At 45.9% G+C, this 19,172-nt stretch overlaps 1 protein-coding gene across 1 annotated transcript; it reads right to left on the reverse strand.

Annotated features, from left to right (window-relative positions):
* Nucleotides 1–7,647: 7,647 nt before the first annotated feature.
* LOC137534488 (zinc finger protein 547-like) lies at nt 7,648–19,003 on the reverse strand. Its single transcript, XM_068256006.1, has 10 exons — nt 18,907–19,003; nt 16,289–16,441; nt 15,852–16,043; nt 15,644–15,767; nt 15,421–15,518; nt 14,047–14,146; nt 11,821–11,939; nt 11,344–11,446; nt 11,139–11,236; nt 7,648–9,476 (listed from the first exon to the last, which is right to left on the reverse strand). The coding sequence occupies exons 2-10, from the start codon at nt 16,364–16,366 to the stop codon at nt 8,823–8,825; spliced, it is 1,566 nt and encodes a 521-aa protein (XP_068112107.1). The 5' UTR covers nt 16,367–16,441; nt 18,907–19,003; the 3' UTR covers nt 7,648–8,822.
* Nucleotides 19,004–19,172: the final 169 nt, after the last annotated feature.

Consider the following 19,172-nt stretch of genomic DNA (forward strand, 5'->3'; position numbering starts at 1 on the left):
TAATTTGAATGATACAGTACTAAAAATAATAATAATAATAATAATAATAATCTGTGCTTTCATTCCTGGAGAATAGCGTTACCTGACAAGGAGAAAAACTACAAACTAAACTGCTTAACTATAGCAGAGTCATAATGAACTCTGTAATATCGCCAGATCCTTATGTAACCTGTGTCACATGCACTAAATGGTATGTATATAGGAACCTGCTGCAAGAAGAATACACTGGAAGTTGAACTTGACTCAGTCTGCATTACATTTCAATGGGCAGTTGGAACTAATTAGAAATCAATGGCCACCTTGTGAGTGAGAGATGTTGGGTATCTATTATTTAAAGTGGGATAAAAATGTGTTTTCCTGCTTTTTATTACCCATACAGTTATTATATTTGTGGGGGTTTTTTTTACACAAGAATATTGCCCATTAAAAAAATTACAGGTTCCCAAAGTACAGTTTTATCTGCTCTGAAGGCTGCCATTGCATTTTATTGCATAGCTGCTATATTTATATATTTAAATCTATCTAGTGATCATTTCTCAGCTTTTTCTGCTTCTCAGCTCAGTACAGTTTCAGCAAGCTGCTGGCTCAATACTAATTGTAGCAACAGAGGAATGTAAACAAAAGATAATGTTATCTCATCTTTGGATGCAGCCAGAAGCTGCAAGGAGTTTTCCACTGAAGAACAAAGTGCTGTATTTTCCACTGAAGAACAAAGAGGAAATGCTGAGTTTCATGCCACTTTAAAAGGAAACTGATCATGAGGGCCCAATTAAAGTGAACCCGAGGTGAAGGGGATATAGAGGCTGCCATATTTATTTCCTTGTAAACAATGCTAGTTGCCTGGCAGTTCTGTTGATCTTCTGGCATTAGTAGTGTCTGGGTACAAACCCTGGAACAAGCACTGGGTACAAACCCTGGAACAAGCATATGGCTAATCCAGTAAGACCTGAGTCAGGTGAGTCAAAACACCTGATCTGTTGCATGCTTGTTCAGGGTCTATGGCTAAAAATATTAGACACAGGATCAGGAGGGCTGCCCGGCAACTAGTATTGTTTAAAGGGAAATAATTATGGCAGCCTCCATATCCCTGTCACCTTGGGCTCCCTTTCAGTACCTGACAGGTGACGCATATAAAACATAGCTACACTATAAAGCCATAGATATTACAATCCCCTCACATAGTAAATAAGAAGCTGATGAAGTAGACCTCGTGGACGAGTACTGGGAGGATGCGCTACATATAATCATAATTAGAGTGACCAGATTTTTGTGGGTCCAACCTGGGACGGGGGGGGGGGGGCGTCGAAAAGTGGGGAGGACTGAGGAGCGCGCCGCGACGAAGACTGGGGAGGGGGCTAAATGAGCGTGGCCATGCCATTGTATGGGCGGAGCTAACGTAATGATGTAACAGCGAGGCATAAGAAAGCAGTGTTTACGCCATGATGTGGACAAACGATGCTAATAGTATACTGTAACCACAAAGCAGCAAACATGCCACCTATGGCCATTAAATAATAAATGCAGTAACAGTTACCCCGGACACCAGAAAATAAACGCAATGGGCAACATGTCAGCACAAAATAAACGCAATGCGGGCAACATGTCAGCACAAAATAAACGCAATGCGGGCAACATGTCAATACAAAATAAACGCAATGCGGGCAAACATGTCAGTACAAAATAAATGCAATGCGGGCAAACATTTCACCAGAAAATTAACGCAATGCGGGCAAACATTTTACCAGAAAAGAAACGCATTGCGGGCAAACATTTCACCAGAAAATAAACGCAATGGGCAACATGTCAGCACAAAATAAACGCAATGCGGGCAACATGTCAGTACAAAATAAACGCAATGCGGGCAAACATGTCAGTACAAAATAAATGCAATGCGGGCAAACATTTCACCAGAAAATTAACGCATTGCGGGCAAACATTTCACCAGAAAATAAACGCAATGGGCAACATGACAGCACAAAATAAACGCAATGCGGGCAACATGTCAGTACAAAATAAACGCAATGCGGGCAAACATGTCAGTACAAAATAAATTCAATAAGGGCAAACATTTCACCAGAAAATTAACGCAATGCGGGCAAACATTTCACCTGGAAAAGAAACGCAATGCGGGCAAACATTTCACCTGGAAAAGAAAGCATTTACTCACCTGGCAGAAGTCTCCGGCCTCTGGCGCGCTGCTCCCGGGACCACCTTCCTCCTGAAGTCTCCCGCGCTGACAGCCTGGCAGAGCGGGGCTACGGCAAGATGGCACCCGAAGCCCTGTACTGGAGACAAATAGTCTCCAGTACAGGGCTTCGGCAGCCATATTGCCGTAGCCCTGCTCGCCTGCCGGTGTCAGAACAGACACCGGAAGAGGAGGCTGGAGCGGGGCTGCGGGCAATGAACTGGCACGGCGTCTATAGACGCCGCTGCCAGTTCATAAGGATAGAGTGGCCAGAGTCCCGAGGCCGGGACGTCCCGCTGCTGAAAGCGGGACGTTTCCCGGGACCTCATGCAGCCTGGGACAGCGGACCCCGAATCCGGGACGTGTCCCGGGCAATCCGGGACGTCTGGTCACTCTATCATAATGCCAAATACATGGACTCTCCGACTTACGAATGCCCCCTGAACGGCTGCAATGTTGGGGACTCCCTGTATTGTCCCTATGTCCCCTCCGCTTCCCTTGTGTCCTCCTCCACTCCCCCTGAAGAAATGCAAGCAGTGGCAGCACAGCTCACTTCATCCATCAGAGCTCGCGATGATCAGAGACCTCTCCTCTCCTGCACTGCTCCCCTAGTGCTGGTCGCATGTAGTGACGTGATCAGTAGAAGCCAGCACAAGGGGAGCAGTGAGGGAGAGGTGAGGTCTCTAATCTCCGCGGGCTCCCATGGATGAGGTGAACTGTGCTGCCGCCGCTGGCATGTATTCAGGGGGAGCGGAGGAGACATGGACACAGCAGGGGAGACATAGGGGACAGAAGGGAACACAGGACATATAAGGTACACAATAATTGGGGGAGAACATCTAAAAGACACCCCTGGAACATGGACGCACCAGGTTTAGTATATTTTTTTTCTCTGTTTTTTGCCCTCTATACCTAGGTGTGTCGTATAGTCCAGAGCGTCTTATAGCCCGAAACATAGCATAATTATAACTCCTCAACTACTGATATCTGCCCAAAATGGCACACCCCTTCACCTATGATCTTAATTTGATTTGTCAAATTCTACTTAAATATTGTAAACAGGTTACTAGATTCTTGCACGACAACACGGGATGCCCTATGAACAGTAACCAGCGTTGTGTGTTCTGGATGTAATACAGGATGAAGGCTTAGAAGCTCCCCTTAAACCTTTCTAAACTTAAATGTTGTCTGGAAAGATTATTATTCAAGAATTGGTAGAAAAGAGTTGATAACTCCTTGCCCTACAACCAACTTGTAGCTACATGGGGGGCTATAAAAAGATCTTCTGTTTGTGATAGGTGGAAAAAACGCCATAACTAGATTATTTCAGGGTTGTGGAGTCAGTGTCGAAGAGTCTGAGTAATTTTGGGTACCTGGAGTCAGTGTTCTCAATAAACGGAGGAGTCAGAGGGTTTTTTTTTTGTACAAACTCCATAGTCCTGATAAGAAGAATTAGATTAAAGAGTCGGAGTTGGAGGTTTCCTAAACTGAGGAGTCCGAGTTGGATGATTTTTGTACTGACACCCCAGCCCTGGATTATTTGCCTGGAACATAAAAGGTGCTGCTCTATGTAGTACCCTAAGCGACTACTGCTATACTGTTTATTTATATAGTGCTGACAGAGTATATTGTCTTGTCACTAACTGTCCCTCAGAGGAGCTCACAATCTAATCCCTACCATAGTCCTATGTATAGTGTAGTGCATGTATCGTAATCTAGGGCCAATTTGGGGAGGAAGCCAATTAACTTATCTGTATGTTTTTGGGATGTGTGAGGAAACCGGAGTGCCCAGGGGAAACTCACGCAGACACAAGGACAACATACAGACTCGTTGCAGATGTTGACCTGGCTGGGATTTGAACCGGGGACACAGCGCTGCAAGGCGAGAGCGCTAACCACTACGCCACCGTGTTCGTTTGCTTCACTACTGCTGTCTCAGCACTACGATATGATTACTTTTAATAAGTGTTGTATGAATGCTGATTCAGGATTCATCTCTATATTTGTATGATATCTTCTTATTGAATATTCTTGGGCCCTCTATACTTTGCACCTGACAGTGCAATGTAATATGACAAGACACGGACTGATAGCGCCAGAGCTGCAGCCACTAGGACGTGCTCTATAAGCAGTAGCAGTGTTAGGGAGTCTTGCCCAAGGTATCGTACTAAATAGGCGCAGGCTTACTAAACAGTTAGAGATGATAGTACACTATCCAGCCCAACAACAGTACATATTACATGAAAAAATATACAAAAACACAATACTCCAGTTTCTAATTAGGCTTTAATCACATTTTTATGGTTCTGTACAGTACACAGCAATAGTGCATGGCAAATAAAGCACACCTGACGTGAGAAGTCTATGGAGGCTGCCATATTTATTTCCTTTTAAACAATACCGGTTGCCTGGCTATTCTGCTGATCATCTGCCTCTAATACTTTTAGCCATAGACCCTGAACAAGCATGCAGATCTGATGTTTCTGACTGAAGTTTGACTGGATTAGCCACATGTGTGATTCAGACACCACTGATGCCAGAAACATCAGCTATAATATATAGCAGCCATCCTATCTCTCTCCAAGTGCTCTATGGGAGTGGGGTAATGGACATGGACCAGAAATTACATACAGGCCCATCAGACGTTTGCAAGAATAAAAAAAAAAAAAACAAAAAAAACTTTATTTTATCAAATATCAGCATGCTTTGTTCGCGCTTCTCTTTCAGTGTTCGTGGCCCCAGAATGCGTAGCATATCCAACGTCAAAGTTCTTCGTCCCGCATGTATGAAGAAGCTGTTTCTTTTGAAATATGCCACTTTTTGAATAAAAACAGTTTGCTACCGTCTCTTACATCGTGCTGGTACTACTCCTAACATAAGAATAGTGGAATTACCAAGGAATGGCAGATGGGCAGATGCAATATCATTTTATCATCCTTACTTATAAGTTATAAAGACCATAGATGCATTCAGTACTGACAGATGACCATCAGATAGATCCCTCTATCAAAATCTGATCAGAGAGGAATCCATTACTGCCAGACACTGCACACATTTTTTCAAGAGTTGTGTAGCCACCGCTGCCCGATGGGCCCCCAGGTCTCCCCCATCTGATGTGCTCCCTAGGGGCATCATGTCATAGGACACAGGTGTCCCAACGGCGATGGAGACAGGATACAGGAAGAAGCGCGCTGATGGTCAGCTCAGCTGAGGGCCCTTTCACACACAAATTGACGCACTGCTACTGCACTCCAATCTAACCCTATGGAGGAATTCTCATTACTTGCGACGCAGTGTGGTCCGGCAGAAGTCCTCGATCTGACGCGGCTCCAAAATGACGTTACCGCATGTCTTCAGCGGCGACTTGCATCGGCCCAGAAGTCATGTTAGTCTATGGCGACGCATTGATTTTTTTAAAATTACAGTGGTGGCATGCATGCGTGGAAGCGTATTTTTACAATACACTTCCGTACACTTCCGCATACCCCAAAGCAGGAAGCGCATCACTTCCTGCTTGGCCCAATGCCAGATTGGGAATACCGCGTAGTAACATGGTATTCTCCGAAGGCCTGTTTTTGGTGGTGCTGCGCGGATGCCACACCGCCAGTTTGCAGTGTGAAACCAGCCTGAGTGTGTGCTCCACTGCCCATAGCCGGCCTTTGACCTGAGCGACCGGAGCGGTCGCTCAGGGCACCAGATTCCAAGGGGGCGCCTATAGCTGGTAGCCTATACTGAGGGCACCTACACCTGACTTCCTATACTGGGGCCACCTATGCCTGGCAACCTATACTGGAGGCGCCTATGCCTGGCTACCTAGGGGGGGGGGGGGGAATGGAGACCTTCCTATACTGGTGGTAACTGTGCTTGTCAACCTATATTGAGGGCACCTACACATGAAATCCTATACTGGGGGCACCTATACCTGGCTACCTACCTATACCAAGTCTGAGGGCGTTTTTTGGGGGGCGCACTGCGGCTATAACGTGTGGTACAAATTGTCGGTGCTGTGCTATCATTCTAAATGGGGGGGCTAACTGTCCCACTAATTGTTTTTATTAATATTCCCGAAAGGTTCTAGCCTTCATTTTTAAGTGCATTAAGGATAATGCGCTCTTTCCATCTATTTGTGGTTTCTAATAGTATTTTTCCTATTATACATATGTGATGTGTCACGGAGATCTGAGAATTTGGCGTGATGTGTCACAACATCAAAAAGTTTGGGAACCGCTGTCCTAGGAGGTAACTCAGTAAAAAAGGTGAATTGCGTGCGTGCGTGCTTGCGTGCGCACGTGGAAAGAGGATGAAGGGGGGGGGGGGACAAAAATCAGGTTTCGCTCAGGGCGCTGTGAAACCTAAGGCCGGCCCTGCCACTGCCAACACTCTACACGGCACAGGGGGAGCACATTTTAGATGGGGAGACTGGCTGAGGGTCTGTTGGTTGTACTGACATTGAACACACCACTCTCAAAGTGTACCAAACTGCCCGCTTTCCACCAAGATCTTTCAGGTCTGTGCAATCGACAGTTTAGACCGATTCCGGCTGGAAATTCTATTAAAAATTACAATCCTGCAGCCATGTTGTGGCGTCGATCTGTGGCAGATCTGATCACTTTGAATCTGCTAGGGAATATCGATATGTGTATGGGCATCATCACACAAAGGACTTCTTCATGATTTGATAAGACTGATGGCTGCAGAAAGTAGAATAGCCATACTTATAACTGCCTGGATAACATCTTTATGTGATTAGGACTTATATAAGATATTTTGCAGTGAGGATGAAGAAATGTCTTGTAAAACACACAATAAAATGTCTATCAGAACGTTAAAGGGATACTTAAGAGAAACTGTTGCATAAATCTTAAAATTTAAAACACATACAAATAAGAAGTACATTTCTCTCAGAGTAAAATGAGCCATAAATTACTTTTCTCCTATGTTGCTGTCACTTACAATAAGAAGTTGAAATCTGTCATTACCGACAGATTTTGGACTAGCCCATCTTCTCATAGGGGGATTCTCAGGGTTTTCTTCATTTTTAAAAGCACTTAGTGAATAGCAGTTGCTCCGTCCAACTGCCAAAATAGTGTACGGTAAGCAGGGAGGCTGGCCAGCATCTTTGTATAAATCTTTTTCAGGGAATATCTTTATAAAGAATAAAGGCCATGCTGAGAACCTCCTATGGAGATATGGACTAGCCCAAACCTGTCAGTAACGTCAAATTTCTACTACTGTGAGCAACAGCAACATAGGAGAGAAGTAATTTATGGCTCATTTTACTCTGGGAGAAATGTACTTCTTATTTGTATGTGTTTTAAATTTGAAGATTTTTGCGACAGTTCCTCTTTAAGTCAGCTAAAAAAAAGGGATTCACTTACCTGAGGCTTCTACCAGCCTCCTGTTCACACAGCCACTCACCGATGCTATGGTCCACCGCTGTGTGTTAGTTTTGTTTTCGCCGACTCGTAGTCAGCGGGCCATTGCACCTGCACAGCCCTAGCAATGCATATCCTTGCACGTGTTCCCGTCCGCAATAGCGTCCTGTGTAGGTACAGTGGCCCACTGACTCAGAGTCGGCGACAGCGAAACTAACCCGCGGCGGGGGGACCTGAGCATCGGTAAGTGGCTGAGTGGGCACAGGATGGCTGCAGTGGTCTGGTAGAAGCCCCAGGTGAGGGCCTGTTTCCACTGGTGCGGTGTCCGCGCCGAATCCGCAGTCTCCCCGCAGGCAAATCGCGCTGGCTAATTCTGCCATAGGGTACAATCGCACCGCTAGCGATTCGGCCGACATTACCATCCACAAAGGTGCAGAAGGCTGTGAATCCCATAGCCGTGCATGGCACAGCTAATGGGATTCGCCTGCGCACCCGCACACCAGGAAGTGATGCTGCGTGTCTCGCAGACGCCTGCATCACAAGTGGAAACGGCCCTAAGGGCCCTTTTCCACTAGAGCGATTGAGATTGCTGAATCGCAAAATCGCAAATCGCTAGTGATTTTTAAATCGCTAGGGTTGTTACTTTATCATAGAAATCATGAGAAGTATTTTCCACTACTGTGATTCGATTTGGAAATCGCTAATCGCAAATCGCAATCGCTTGCTGGAGCGATTTTTAAAATGATAATGCAATGCAAATGAAAATCGCAAATCGCAATCGCATAACAGAATTAATGAAAAATCGCAATCACTGGCGTTTGTGATTTGTGATTGTGATTGCTAGTGGAAAAGGGCCCTAAGTGAAACCCCCTTTTTTTCAGCTGTTTTAAGTATCCCTTTAAGCCTGTTGTTTATACAGATGAGCATTCTGCTGCTTATCAAGATAGAGCCTCCATGTAAGACACAACCCACAATCCAAACACAAGCACAGGTTCTCATTAGTGTTAATTCTCCAATGGGCAGATATTTTATCACAAACCTCCATCCCCTCTCAGTACACATTTTCTAGCATGTGGATCTTCTCATGTTTGACCAGATTGGCCATGAAAGTGAAGCAGCAACTGCATGTAGAGCATGAATCCAAACTCTTGTTGGCATGTTCCTCTGTTGTATATTAAGCTGCAGGAGTTTCTCTGTAAATCATTGCCCACACTCGGAACATAAATGAGGCTTCTTTCCAGTGTGCGCTTTCTGATGGTCGCTCAGATGGTAACTTTGCTTATAAGGCTTGACACATTCAAAGAATGAGTATGGTCTGCATGGACTTTTTGATGGAGGAGAAGTCGAGACTTGTAAACAAACCCTTTCCCACACTCTGAACAGGAGAATGGCTTCTCTGTCATGTGAACGCTTTGATGGAATAACAGATAGGGCCTAAGACTAAAGGCTTTCCCACACACAGAACATAAAAATGGTTTCTCCCCCGTGTGTTTTCTCACATGTCCGACGAAAGAGGATTTTACAGAGAAGCTCTTGCCACATTCCTTGCAGGAGTACGGCAACACTTGCAGGTGCTTCCTCTGGTGTCTCATGAGAGTCAACTTGTTTTGAAAACTCTTCCCACATTCAGAACAGTAATGTGGCATCCCCTGTCTATGAGAGCCCTGATGGTGGACCAGAGAATTCTTCCGGGTGAAAGTCTTTCCACACTCAGGGCAAGAGAAAGGCTTCTCTCCTGTGTGGGTTCTCCGGTGTCTTTCGAGTGTTGTTTTCAAGGTGAAACATTTACCACAATCAGAGCAAGAAAAAGGCCTTTCACCTCGATGGATCCGAAGGTGCTGGACTAGCTGAAACTGACGGGTGAAGCATTTACCACAATCTGGACATGTCTCAGATCTTTTGAATGTTCGCTTTTTCTGACAAAGAACAAAAGATCTCATATGTTAACAAGAACTCATATCCCACTTTGTTATGAATGTAAATATCTAAATGCTAATATCTCTCTAACAAAATATATTTGCTTTGTACGCATCTCAATGATCCAGCACCACTTCCTCCTCCACTACTTGTCTTTGCCCACTCTACCACCTTATACAGAGCTCACTGATCCAGCACCACTTCCTCCTCCACTATCTGTCTTTGCCCACTCTACCACCTTATACACAGCTCACTGATCCACCACTGCTTCCTGCTCCATTATCTCACAAGACACACATTGTCACCTTATATACAGCTTACTGACCTAGCACTGCTTCCTCCTCCACTATCTGACAAGACACACGCTGTCACCTTATACACAGCTCACTGATACAGCACTGTTTTCACCTCCTCTATATGAAAAGTCATACATTGTCACCCTATTTACAGCTCACTGATCCAGCGCTGCTTCCTCCTCCATTACCTGATAAGACACACACTGCCACCTTATACTCAACTCAGTGATCCAGCACTGCTTCTTCCTCCACCATCTGACATTGTGCACTCTATCACCTTATAAACAGCTTAGTGATCCAGCACTGCTTCCTCCTCCACTATCTGACAAGACACACGCTATCACCTTATATACAGCTCACTGATCCAGCACCGCTTCTTTCTCCACTACCTGTCAATGCCCACTCTACCACCCTATACACAGCTCCCTGATCCAGCACCAATTCCTCCTCCACTACCTGTCTTTGCCCATTCTAGCACCTCATACACAGCTCACTGATCCAGCACCAGTTCCTCCTCCACTACCTGTCACTGCCCACTTTGCTATCTTATATAATGCTCATTGATCCTGCATGGCTTCCTCTTCCACTATTTGACAAGACACACACTGTCACCTTATACATAGCTCCTTGATCTAGAATTGCTTCCTCCTCCACTACCTGACAAGACACACACTGTGACCTTGTACACAGCTCACTGATCCAGCGCTGCTTCCTCCTCCATTATCTGAAAAGATACACACTGTCACTTTATACACAGCTCACTGATCCAGCACTGCTTCCTTCTCCACAACCTGTCATTGCCAACTGTGCTATCTTCTATAAAGCTCATTGATCCTGCACTACTTCCTCTTCCACTATCTGACAAGACACACACTGTCACCTTGTACACAGCTTACTGATCCAGTACGGTTTCCCCCTCCACTACCTGACAAGACACATGGTTGCCTTATAGACAGTTCACTGATCCAGCGCTGCTTCTCCATCCATTATCTGACAAGACACACACTGTCACCTTGTACTCTACTCACTGATCCAGCACTGATTTCTCCTCCACTACCTGACAAGACACACACTGTCACCTTATACACAGCTTTTTGATCCAGTAATACTTCCTTCACCACTACCTGACATTGCACACTTTACCACCTCTACACAGCTCACTGATCCAACACTGCTTCCTCCTCCATTATCTGACAAGACACACACTGTCACCTTATACACAGCTCACTGATCCAGCGCTACTTCCTTCTCCAACCCACGACATTGCACACTCTTCCACCTCTACACAGATCACTAATCCAGCACTGATTCCTCCTCCATTATCTGACAAGACACATACTGTTGCCTTAGATTACTGCAGAGTACCTGCTTCTTAGGAGTGCTAACAGGATTTTCTGCTGGAGAATCTAATGTGCTGGCGTCTTCTCCTATTTCAACATATGGAAAGTCAGCAAAATGTTTTCCTGTATTTTTTGAACAACAAGGGAAAAGGAAGGAGAAGAAGATATTGTGGTGACAGAACAAAGAGAATGTGGGTAACTTCTTACTGTATTGAGTATTAATTCCTCACCTGTGCTGACCTCTGGAGGGATTTCCTTCTCCTCCTCACATAGCTCATCATCCCTCACCCACACCGCTTCTTCATCTTCCCATTTATCAATCAGGCCATCAGCCTACAGAAGACAAATGGTTTGAACAATAGAGTCTATTTCTCCTCCAGTGGTCAAGTAAGTGGGGTTTTTACTCAAAGGACACCCCATTAAACAGCATGATTGGAGATAAGCGGGTATCAGACATTGCCTGTCTACTGGCTGTTGCTGGACTGACTTGCTTGGAGTGACAGTGTCTCCCACACCTACTGCTTGCAGTGTCCCTTGAATTTGGTCGATCAACCTCAGTCACCTCTAGATGATTGTGAAACTCTGACCTCCATTGACCACCCTCACAAGAAGACATGCACTGTTAACTTATATACAGCTCACAGCTTTCCTCTGAAACTATCTGATATACACCGTCACCTTATATTACTGCAAAAAAGTCAGAGTACCTGCTTCTTCGATGTAATATAATTTTCTGCCAGAGAACCTGATGAGCTGGGATCTTCTACATCACCATCTGGCAAGTCAACAAAATGTTCTCCTCTGTTATCTCTTCTGTATCGTCCAACTGGTGAACATAAGAATGGAAGAAAACAAGAACATAATTCAAAAACAAGCATTACACTTCTGTAAGTATCCCCCATCCACCCAGTATAGTATATGGGGCATACATATGGGGGCACACACTGTCTCCCCATTACTCCTAATAGGGGCTAATGTCTCCTGACTCCCCCACTGGGCACATACTGTCTCCCCATTACTTCTAATAGGGGCTAATGTCTCCTGACTCCCCCACTGGGCACATACTGTCTCCCCATTACTTCTAATAGGGGCTGATGTCTCCTGACTCCCCCACTGGTCACATACTGTCTCCCCACTACTTCTAATAGGGGCTGATGTCTCCTGACTCCCCCACTGGGAACATACTGTCTACCCATTACTTCTAATAGGGGCTGATGTCTCCTGACTCCCCCACTGGTCACATACTGTCTCTCCATTACTTCTAATAGGGGCTGATGTCTCCTGACTCCCCCACTAGGCACATACTGTCTCCCCATTACTTCTAATAGGGGCTGATGTCTCCTGACTCCCCCACTGGCCACATACTGTCTCCCCATTACTTCTGATAGGGGCTGATGTCTCCTGACTCTATCACTGGGTACATACTGTCTCCCCATTACTTCTAATAGGGGCTGATGCCTCCGCCCCCCACCCCCCGGACACATACTGTCTACCCATTATTTCTAATAGGGGCTGATATCTCCTGACTCTCCCACTGGCTACATACTGTCTCCCCATTACTTCTAATAGGGGCTGATGTCTCCTGACTCCCCCACTGGGCACATACTGTCTCCCCATTACTACTAATAGGAGCTGATGTCTCCTGACTCCCCCACTGGCCACATACTGTCTCCACATTACTTCTAATAGGGGCTGGTGTCTCCTGACTCCCCCACTGGCCACATACTGTCTCCACATTACTTCTAATAGGGACTGATGTCTCCTGACTCCCCCACTGGCACATACTGTCTCCCCATTACTTCTAATAGGGGCTGATGTCTCCTGACTCCCCCACTGGTCACATACTTTCTCCCAATTACTTCTAATAGGGGCTGATGTCTCCTGACTCTCTCACTGGGCACATACTGTCCCCTCACTACTTCTAATAGGGACTGATGTCTCATGAATCCCCCACTGGGCACATACTGTCTCCCCATTACTTCTAATAGGGGCTGGTGTCTCCTGACTCCCCCATTGGTCACATACTGTCTCCACATTACTTCTAATAGGGGCTGATGTCTCCTGACTCCCCCACTGGCCACATACTGTCTCCACATTACTTCTAATAGGGGCTGATGTCTCATGAATCCCCCACTAGCCACATACTGTCCCCACTATCAATGTTATAGAAAGGTACAGACAGAGATCACCTGAGAGGTAACCAATCACAACACAGTGGGGAGAATGAATAAACGTGTTGTCTGTGAGGTAATGAATTATAACTCATGTGTTTTTCTTAGACTTTCCTTCTTTTTAAATGTTTGACCATTTTTGATGTCTCTTACAACACATTTGATTTACATGAGTTCCTGTTAGAACATGACCATGGCATACATTGAGAACCAACAGTCCTCTCACCCCATGACTTCTAATAGGAGTTCCTGACTCCTCCACTGGGCATGTTTTGCCAACTTATTACTTCTAATAGAGGATGAAGGTCCTAACTTGGCTCATACTTTCTCCTTTAAGGTCACGTCCAGGAACTATAAAAATAAAAAATCCACTTACCTGGGGCTTCCTCTAACCCCTTGCAGCCGTCCTGTGCCCTTGCCGCAGCTCTGCTTCCCGCCGGTGGCCCGGGGTCCCCTCCAGTAAAAGAAGCCTACTTGCCCTCCAACGTGCGGCACACACTGGAATGCAAGTAGATGCTGACCTGGTGAGATCGGCATCTGCACTGGAGGAGACCGGGAGCTACCGAAGCTGCGGCGAGGGCACAGGACGGATGCCAGGGGCTGGAGGAAGCCCAAGGTAAGTGGAGTTTTTATTTTTATGCTCCACGGACCTTCCCTTTAATACTTACTTTTGACAGATGAAAAATTATGGAGAAGAAAAGATTGTTGTGGTGACTGAACAAAGAGAATGTATAGTTTCTATATTAAGTATTTATCCCTCACCTGTGCTGATCTCTGCAGGAAGTTCCTCCTTCTTACACGGCTCATCACTCCTCACACAATATTCTTCATCTTCAAGTTTTACATCAGTCAAGTCATCAGCCTGCAGAAGACACAGAGTTCAAATAATGCTCTTTAACCCTTTTGGGACTAAGGACGTTACAGTTACAGCCTGTGTGTGGCTGTCTGCTGCTGACAGGACATAACTGTAATGGACCTTAGTCCTGCCACGATCGCTCACACCCCAACAGGGAAATTAAGCTATCATATGACAGCTGACATCTCCCTTCACTGATCAGGAGACATGAGGCGATCCCCAGGCGATCGTTGCTCCCACTCTGCTCCGCATCGCATCCAGCATCACACTCCGTAGGGGACCCTCGTTTAGGAGTCCATGGAGAGAGCCACCTCCACCCATAGGAAGTCAGTGAGATTGCCATTTAGGTAGCCAGGGAGACCCTCTTTATGTATCCAGAGAGCCCCCCCCCCCAGGTAGCCAGAGAGGGGCGTATGCAAAGTCCAGCAGGAGCATTACAATAACTCACCTGCTTGCATCCACACATGCCGCATATTAACTTCCTGGTCCTGGGTCCTGTCTAATGGCTGGCTGGCCCTGGATAGCTCATACGGGTGCGCTGCACACGTGCACACAACTGCTACTATCGTCCAATGACTGCTTTCCACCAAGCGCCTTATGAGTGATGCAATCACACACCGGCATTACTATGGCGACGAGTATGCTCACCCATGCAGCCACAAGTACGCATGCAGGCGCCACAAGTGTAGAGCCCACAGCCACCTGCTCCGGCTACAAGCACTGTCACTATAGAGCGAGCCAAGCGTACATTTGAATACGGCGCTGGTAGACTTGGGCACAGGATCCAGCTGTTAAATGGCTGGTCCTGCTTCTGCACAAGTCCGGGGCGTTTTAATTACTATTCCCCCTCCAGGCCGACATGGATAGTGGGGGAATGAAATAATTCGGCTTCCAGCGATTGCTGGAGGCCGAATTATTGTGTTTTTTAAGCAACTTCGGCTCCGTCTTCTGACGAAGCCAACCTTCCTCACTGAGCGCCGCTATAAACTGATTCCCATTACAGTCTATGGCGGCGCTGGCTGCGCCCAAAGCTAGCAGCGCTGAAAAGCACTGCTCCGCGAGCCAAGACAAACGCCAGACACTCAGGTGAATGGGTGCATTCTATAAGGATCATAGCAGATCTTCATTAGATACACAGACATAAAGGGAAGGGGAAAAAAAAGCATTCTGAACATGCGTCCTTGAGAAATACTGCTCCTGTAAGCTTGTTTCATATTCTCTACAGCTCCACAGAATATGATAGCGCCATATAAATCATTAATAAGAATAGTTTTGCTTACCTGATAGCTCTGTGGCATGGTGTCATCCTCCTGTAGGTTATCCCAAGCGTAAAGAGGTTCAGTACAGCTCTTTGGTACATTTTTGCAATCAGTTCCATCTATAGAAAACAGAGACACAGCAGCGACTGAACATATTTAAATGTGTTTATATGAGAGAATATTTTTATCTACTGTATATGGACTTGCTATACTGCCCTCTACTTTATAAGGAGTCTCCTCTTACCTGGGGATGTGATGGGTGGCCGATTCTCAATTATGATCTCCTCGTAGAGGTCCTTGTGCCCTTCCAAATATTGCCACTCCTCCATGGAGAAATACACAGAGACATCCTGACACCTTACAGGAACCTGACACACACAATAATACAGTCACTAAACAGACACAACCTTTGTGTTTCTGGATAATGTCCCATAATTCCCAGCACTGCTCACCTCTCCTGTCAGCAGCTCAATAATCTTGTTGATAACCTCCAGAATCTTCTTTTTGCTGTTACCCTCAAGTGTCAAGGAGGAAGATGAAGAGTCCATGATGTAGCTCCGGTTTCTGTACCATTTTCCAGACCCACAGAAATATCTGCTGGGTGTGACATGATGACCTAGCTCCTTCTTTAATGGTCCATAATCCTATACCACATAATATATTAAGTACAGTGTTTCAATATTCACAAATTCAGACTTTCCTCCAAAAATTAGATTGTTAAAAGAAAAGAATAAAAATTATTACTTCTACAGTCATCACTTCTCCAATCAAATCTGTGTTTTATTAATAAAGATAAGAGTGATATCATGTGACTCTCCTCTCCAGTCAGGTCAGTGTTTTATTAATAGAAAGGAGTGTTGCCATGTGATCCTCCCAGAATCCTCCTCACCTCTCCTGTCAGCAGGTAGATAATCTCCAGGGTGAGTTTTAATATCCTCTCAGTCGCATAATGCTGGCTTTCACTCATCCTAAATGTGGCTGTCTGCTTGAGGCTGTTAAATGTACCTGTTCACCATCTTCTTCATTTTTGTATACCTGTAACCTAAATAAAAAACATGCACACATACAAAATAATTGATTTGCATAGACTCTCCAAACCCAAACAGTGGGTTGGAGTTGAAGCTCTCTTTTCATGTCCTATGGTTAACCTGCCCTCGTCGGCGCAAACCCCCCCCCCCCCCCCCCCCCACACACACACAGGTCAAACTCAAGTTTGGTGCTCGTTACCCTAAACATTTTTTGCCAAAACATGTTTACCAGAAGGTATCTCACCTTGGCCCTCCCCTTCGATTCCAGTACTGAACAATCCAGAGTTCAAGCAGGGCCCACAGGCTGACAATTGAAGAGCATGGAGAAGAGTAGATTCACTAGAGATTTTTGTGAGAAAAATAAGTGGCTCTCACTTCAAGAACTAAAACTCAAGTTTGCGAATCAGAGTTTGGATTGGTACACCCAGTTTTGCTATTTGTTACATACTTGTTACAGAGGCTGGGGGTCAATTTAGATAATATGACATCTTTCAAAATTCTGACCCCTTATGAAAAACACTGGGCTTGATTCATTAATCTGCGCTGCTAAAACGCAGTACCAATCCAGGAAACAAATTATAAAATACTTGCAAGTTGGCACAGGGCAGTTTGTAGGCTATAGAGCTCCCAATTTGAGGGACTATAAATTGTGGTCACTCCCCCCCCCCCCCCCCAAGTATATTCAGGCACACTGTTGCAATGGGGTAGTCAGAGTTGCCCCCCAGTATTAGGTAGCCCCCAATATATCTAGCCAGAGGTGGAGCCCAGTATTAGCCAGATGAAGCCCACCACATAGCATAGGTAGCAACAGGAGCCCCCAATATTAGGTACTGTAGTCAGATGTAGCCAGATGCAGCTTCATTAGTAGAAGATGCCCCACCAGTATAGGTAGCTTGAGAGCCCCCCTTGTGTAGGTAGCCAGGTCCTCCCCCTGTCCATAGGGTGCCAGAGGGCCCCCATTTAGGTAACCAGAGTCCCTTCCCATCAGGGAGCCAGAGAACCCCCTTGTAGGGAGCCAGTGGGACCCACATTCAGGTAGCCAGAGAGCCACTATCTGGTTTCCTGCTTCTAACCTTAGTCAGGACACTGTATGTTCTCCATGTGTTTCCTCCCACTTTCCAAAAATATACTGATAGGTTAGTTGGCTCCCCCCTTTAAAGAGAGCTCAAGGTGGGCTAAAAAAAAAGAAAAAAAAAAAAAGTAGGCTACCTGATCCGCGGGTACTGAGCGGATCAGGAAGCCACAAAACCCAGCGCTCCCGTGGGCCGCAATGGCCCACTTTCACTTTCGTGACCTCTAGGTCACGGTGCTGCACTGAGAGACTTTGTGTCTCTCATAGCATGCAGGGAAGCGTGGGAGCGGCAGCAGGGGCGGCCAAGGGGAGAGAGCAGCCCAATGGCAGCTAAGGAAACCCTGCAGGAACGCCCCTGGCGGGCATTTTGAACAGGGAATTCCTCTACGCTGTGTTTACCTCCGAGATAGCGACAAATCTTGTTGCTAAACTCGGGGTGCTATAGTGCGGGGGGGGGGGGGGGGGCAGAGAGCAGCGGTTGGTGGACACAGAGGCATGTCAGGAGGCAGAGAAAGTGCTGTGTGTGTCCCATCTGCCCCCCAGGTTTTCTTTAAAAAAAATCATTTGGCCTTAGACTGCAACAGGAACATAACACAAGAAATTAAAGTATGAACTCCTCTGTCAGACAGTTAAGGTGCCCGTACACCTATGGACTTGGCAGCCAATCGACCATCCAATGCAATAATTATTATCGAATCGAATGAAAATCAGTGCCACAAAGTGTATGTCTGATCGACGATGCAATCAATTTTGGCCCGAGCATGTTGATTGGACATGCTGCAAGATGTCGGGGCATTGTGGTCGATCAGGTGCGCGGTGGTAACAGCGAGTGATATTGGGAGGAGCGACGAACATGATGAAACCGCGTCGCTGTCCCTCTAATATTCAATTTCCACCCCCTCCCCCCCCCCGGTATTAGGGAAGGGGGAAGCACTGGCGATTGCAGCGCCACAAGGTCGATTCCTAGTTGATTTCAGAATGAAATTGATCTGCAATCGTATGTATGGGCAGCCAGCAGATCTCTCTCCAATCAGATTTGATTAGAGAGAGATTTGTCTCTTCATCGCTAGCTGTATGGCTCCCTTTAGTGTGACATGACTAAGTAGACTGGGGAAGATGTTGATGCTATATAAATATGCAATATTAATAATAATTGGCTAACACTAAATAAATACATGGAATAAATAATAATAACGATAAGCATGACAGGCAGGTAACTGGCATTTTTGCAGGAGATCTGTGGGGAGATATTGAGGCTGCTTCATGCTGTCCTAAATTCTATTAGATGTGAGTTTGAATTCTAACTTGCCATGCAAATTTCACTGATTCGCTGGGGTTGAATCCCTCTGTTTTCAAGCAGTGGGGATTTGAATGCAATGTCAGTTTCTGGTTATGGAATTTCCTTACCATTACATTTCCTCTTCCTCTCTCCCAGCATCCTCTCTGGAGACAAAGTTACAGCAGCCCTCCTACACACACACACACACTTCTCAGCCATCCCTGCACTGAGTGCACTCAGGATAGATGGAAAATAACACTGGGCTAAAGGACCTTGGTGACATCACACAAACATGTGACTGCTGCCAATGTGATAGTGTGGAAGAGAATGCAAAAGTAGTGTGTGATCTGCATGTTTGTAGCAGCAGTAGTGTGAGAGCAAGGAGTTTTCTGAC

This window comes from Hyperolius riggenbachi, chromosome 10 (assembly GCF_040937935.1).
Source record: "Hyperolius riggenbachi isolate aHypRig1 chromosome 10, aHypRig1.pri, whole genome shotgun sequence".
NCBI classification, from domain to species: domain Eukaryota; kingdom Metazoa; phylum Chordata; class Amphibia; order Anura; family Hyperoliidae; genus Hyperolius; species Hyperolius riggenbachi.

Coding starts and splice junctions, on each gene's coding strand:
- LOC137534488 (XM_068256006.1), bottom strand. CDS start 16,366: ATGAGTGAAAGCCAGCATTATGCGACTGAGAGGATATTAAAACTCACC. Junction 16,044..16,288: donor TCTACCTGCTGACAGGAGAG/GTGAGGAGGATT, acceptor TATGTGGTATAG/GATTATGGACCATTAAAGAA. Junction 9,477..11,138: donor TTAGCACTCCTAAGAAGCAG/GTACTCTGCAGT, acceptor GTTCTTTGTCAG/AAAAAGCGAACATTCAAAAG.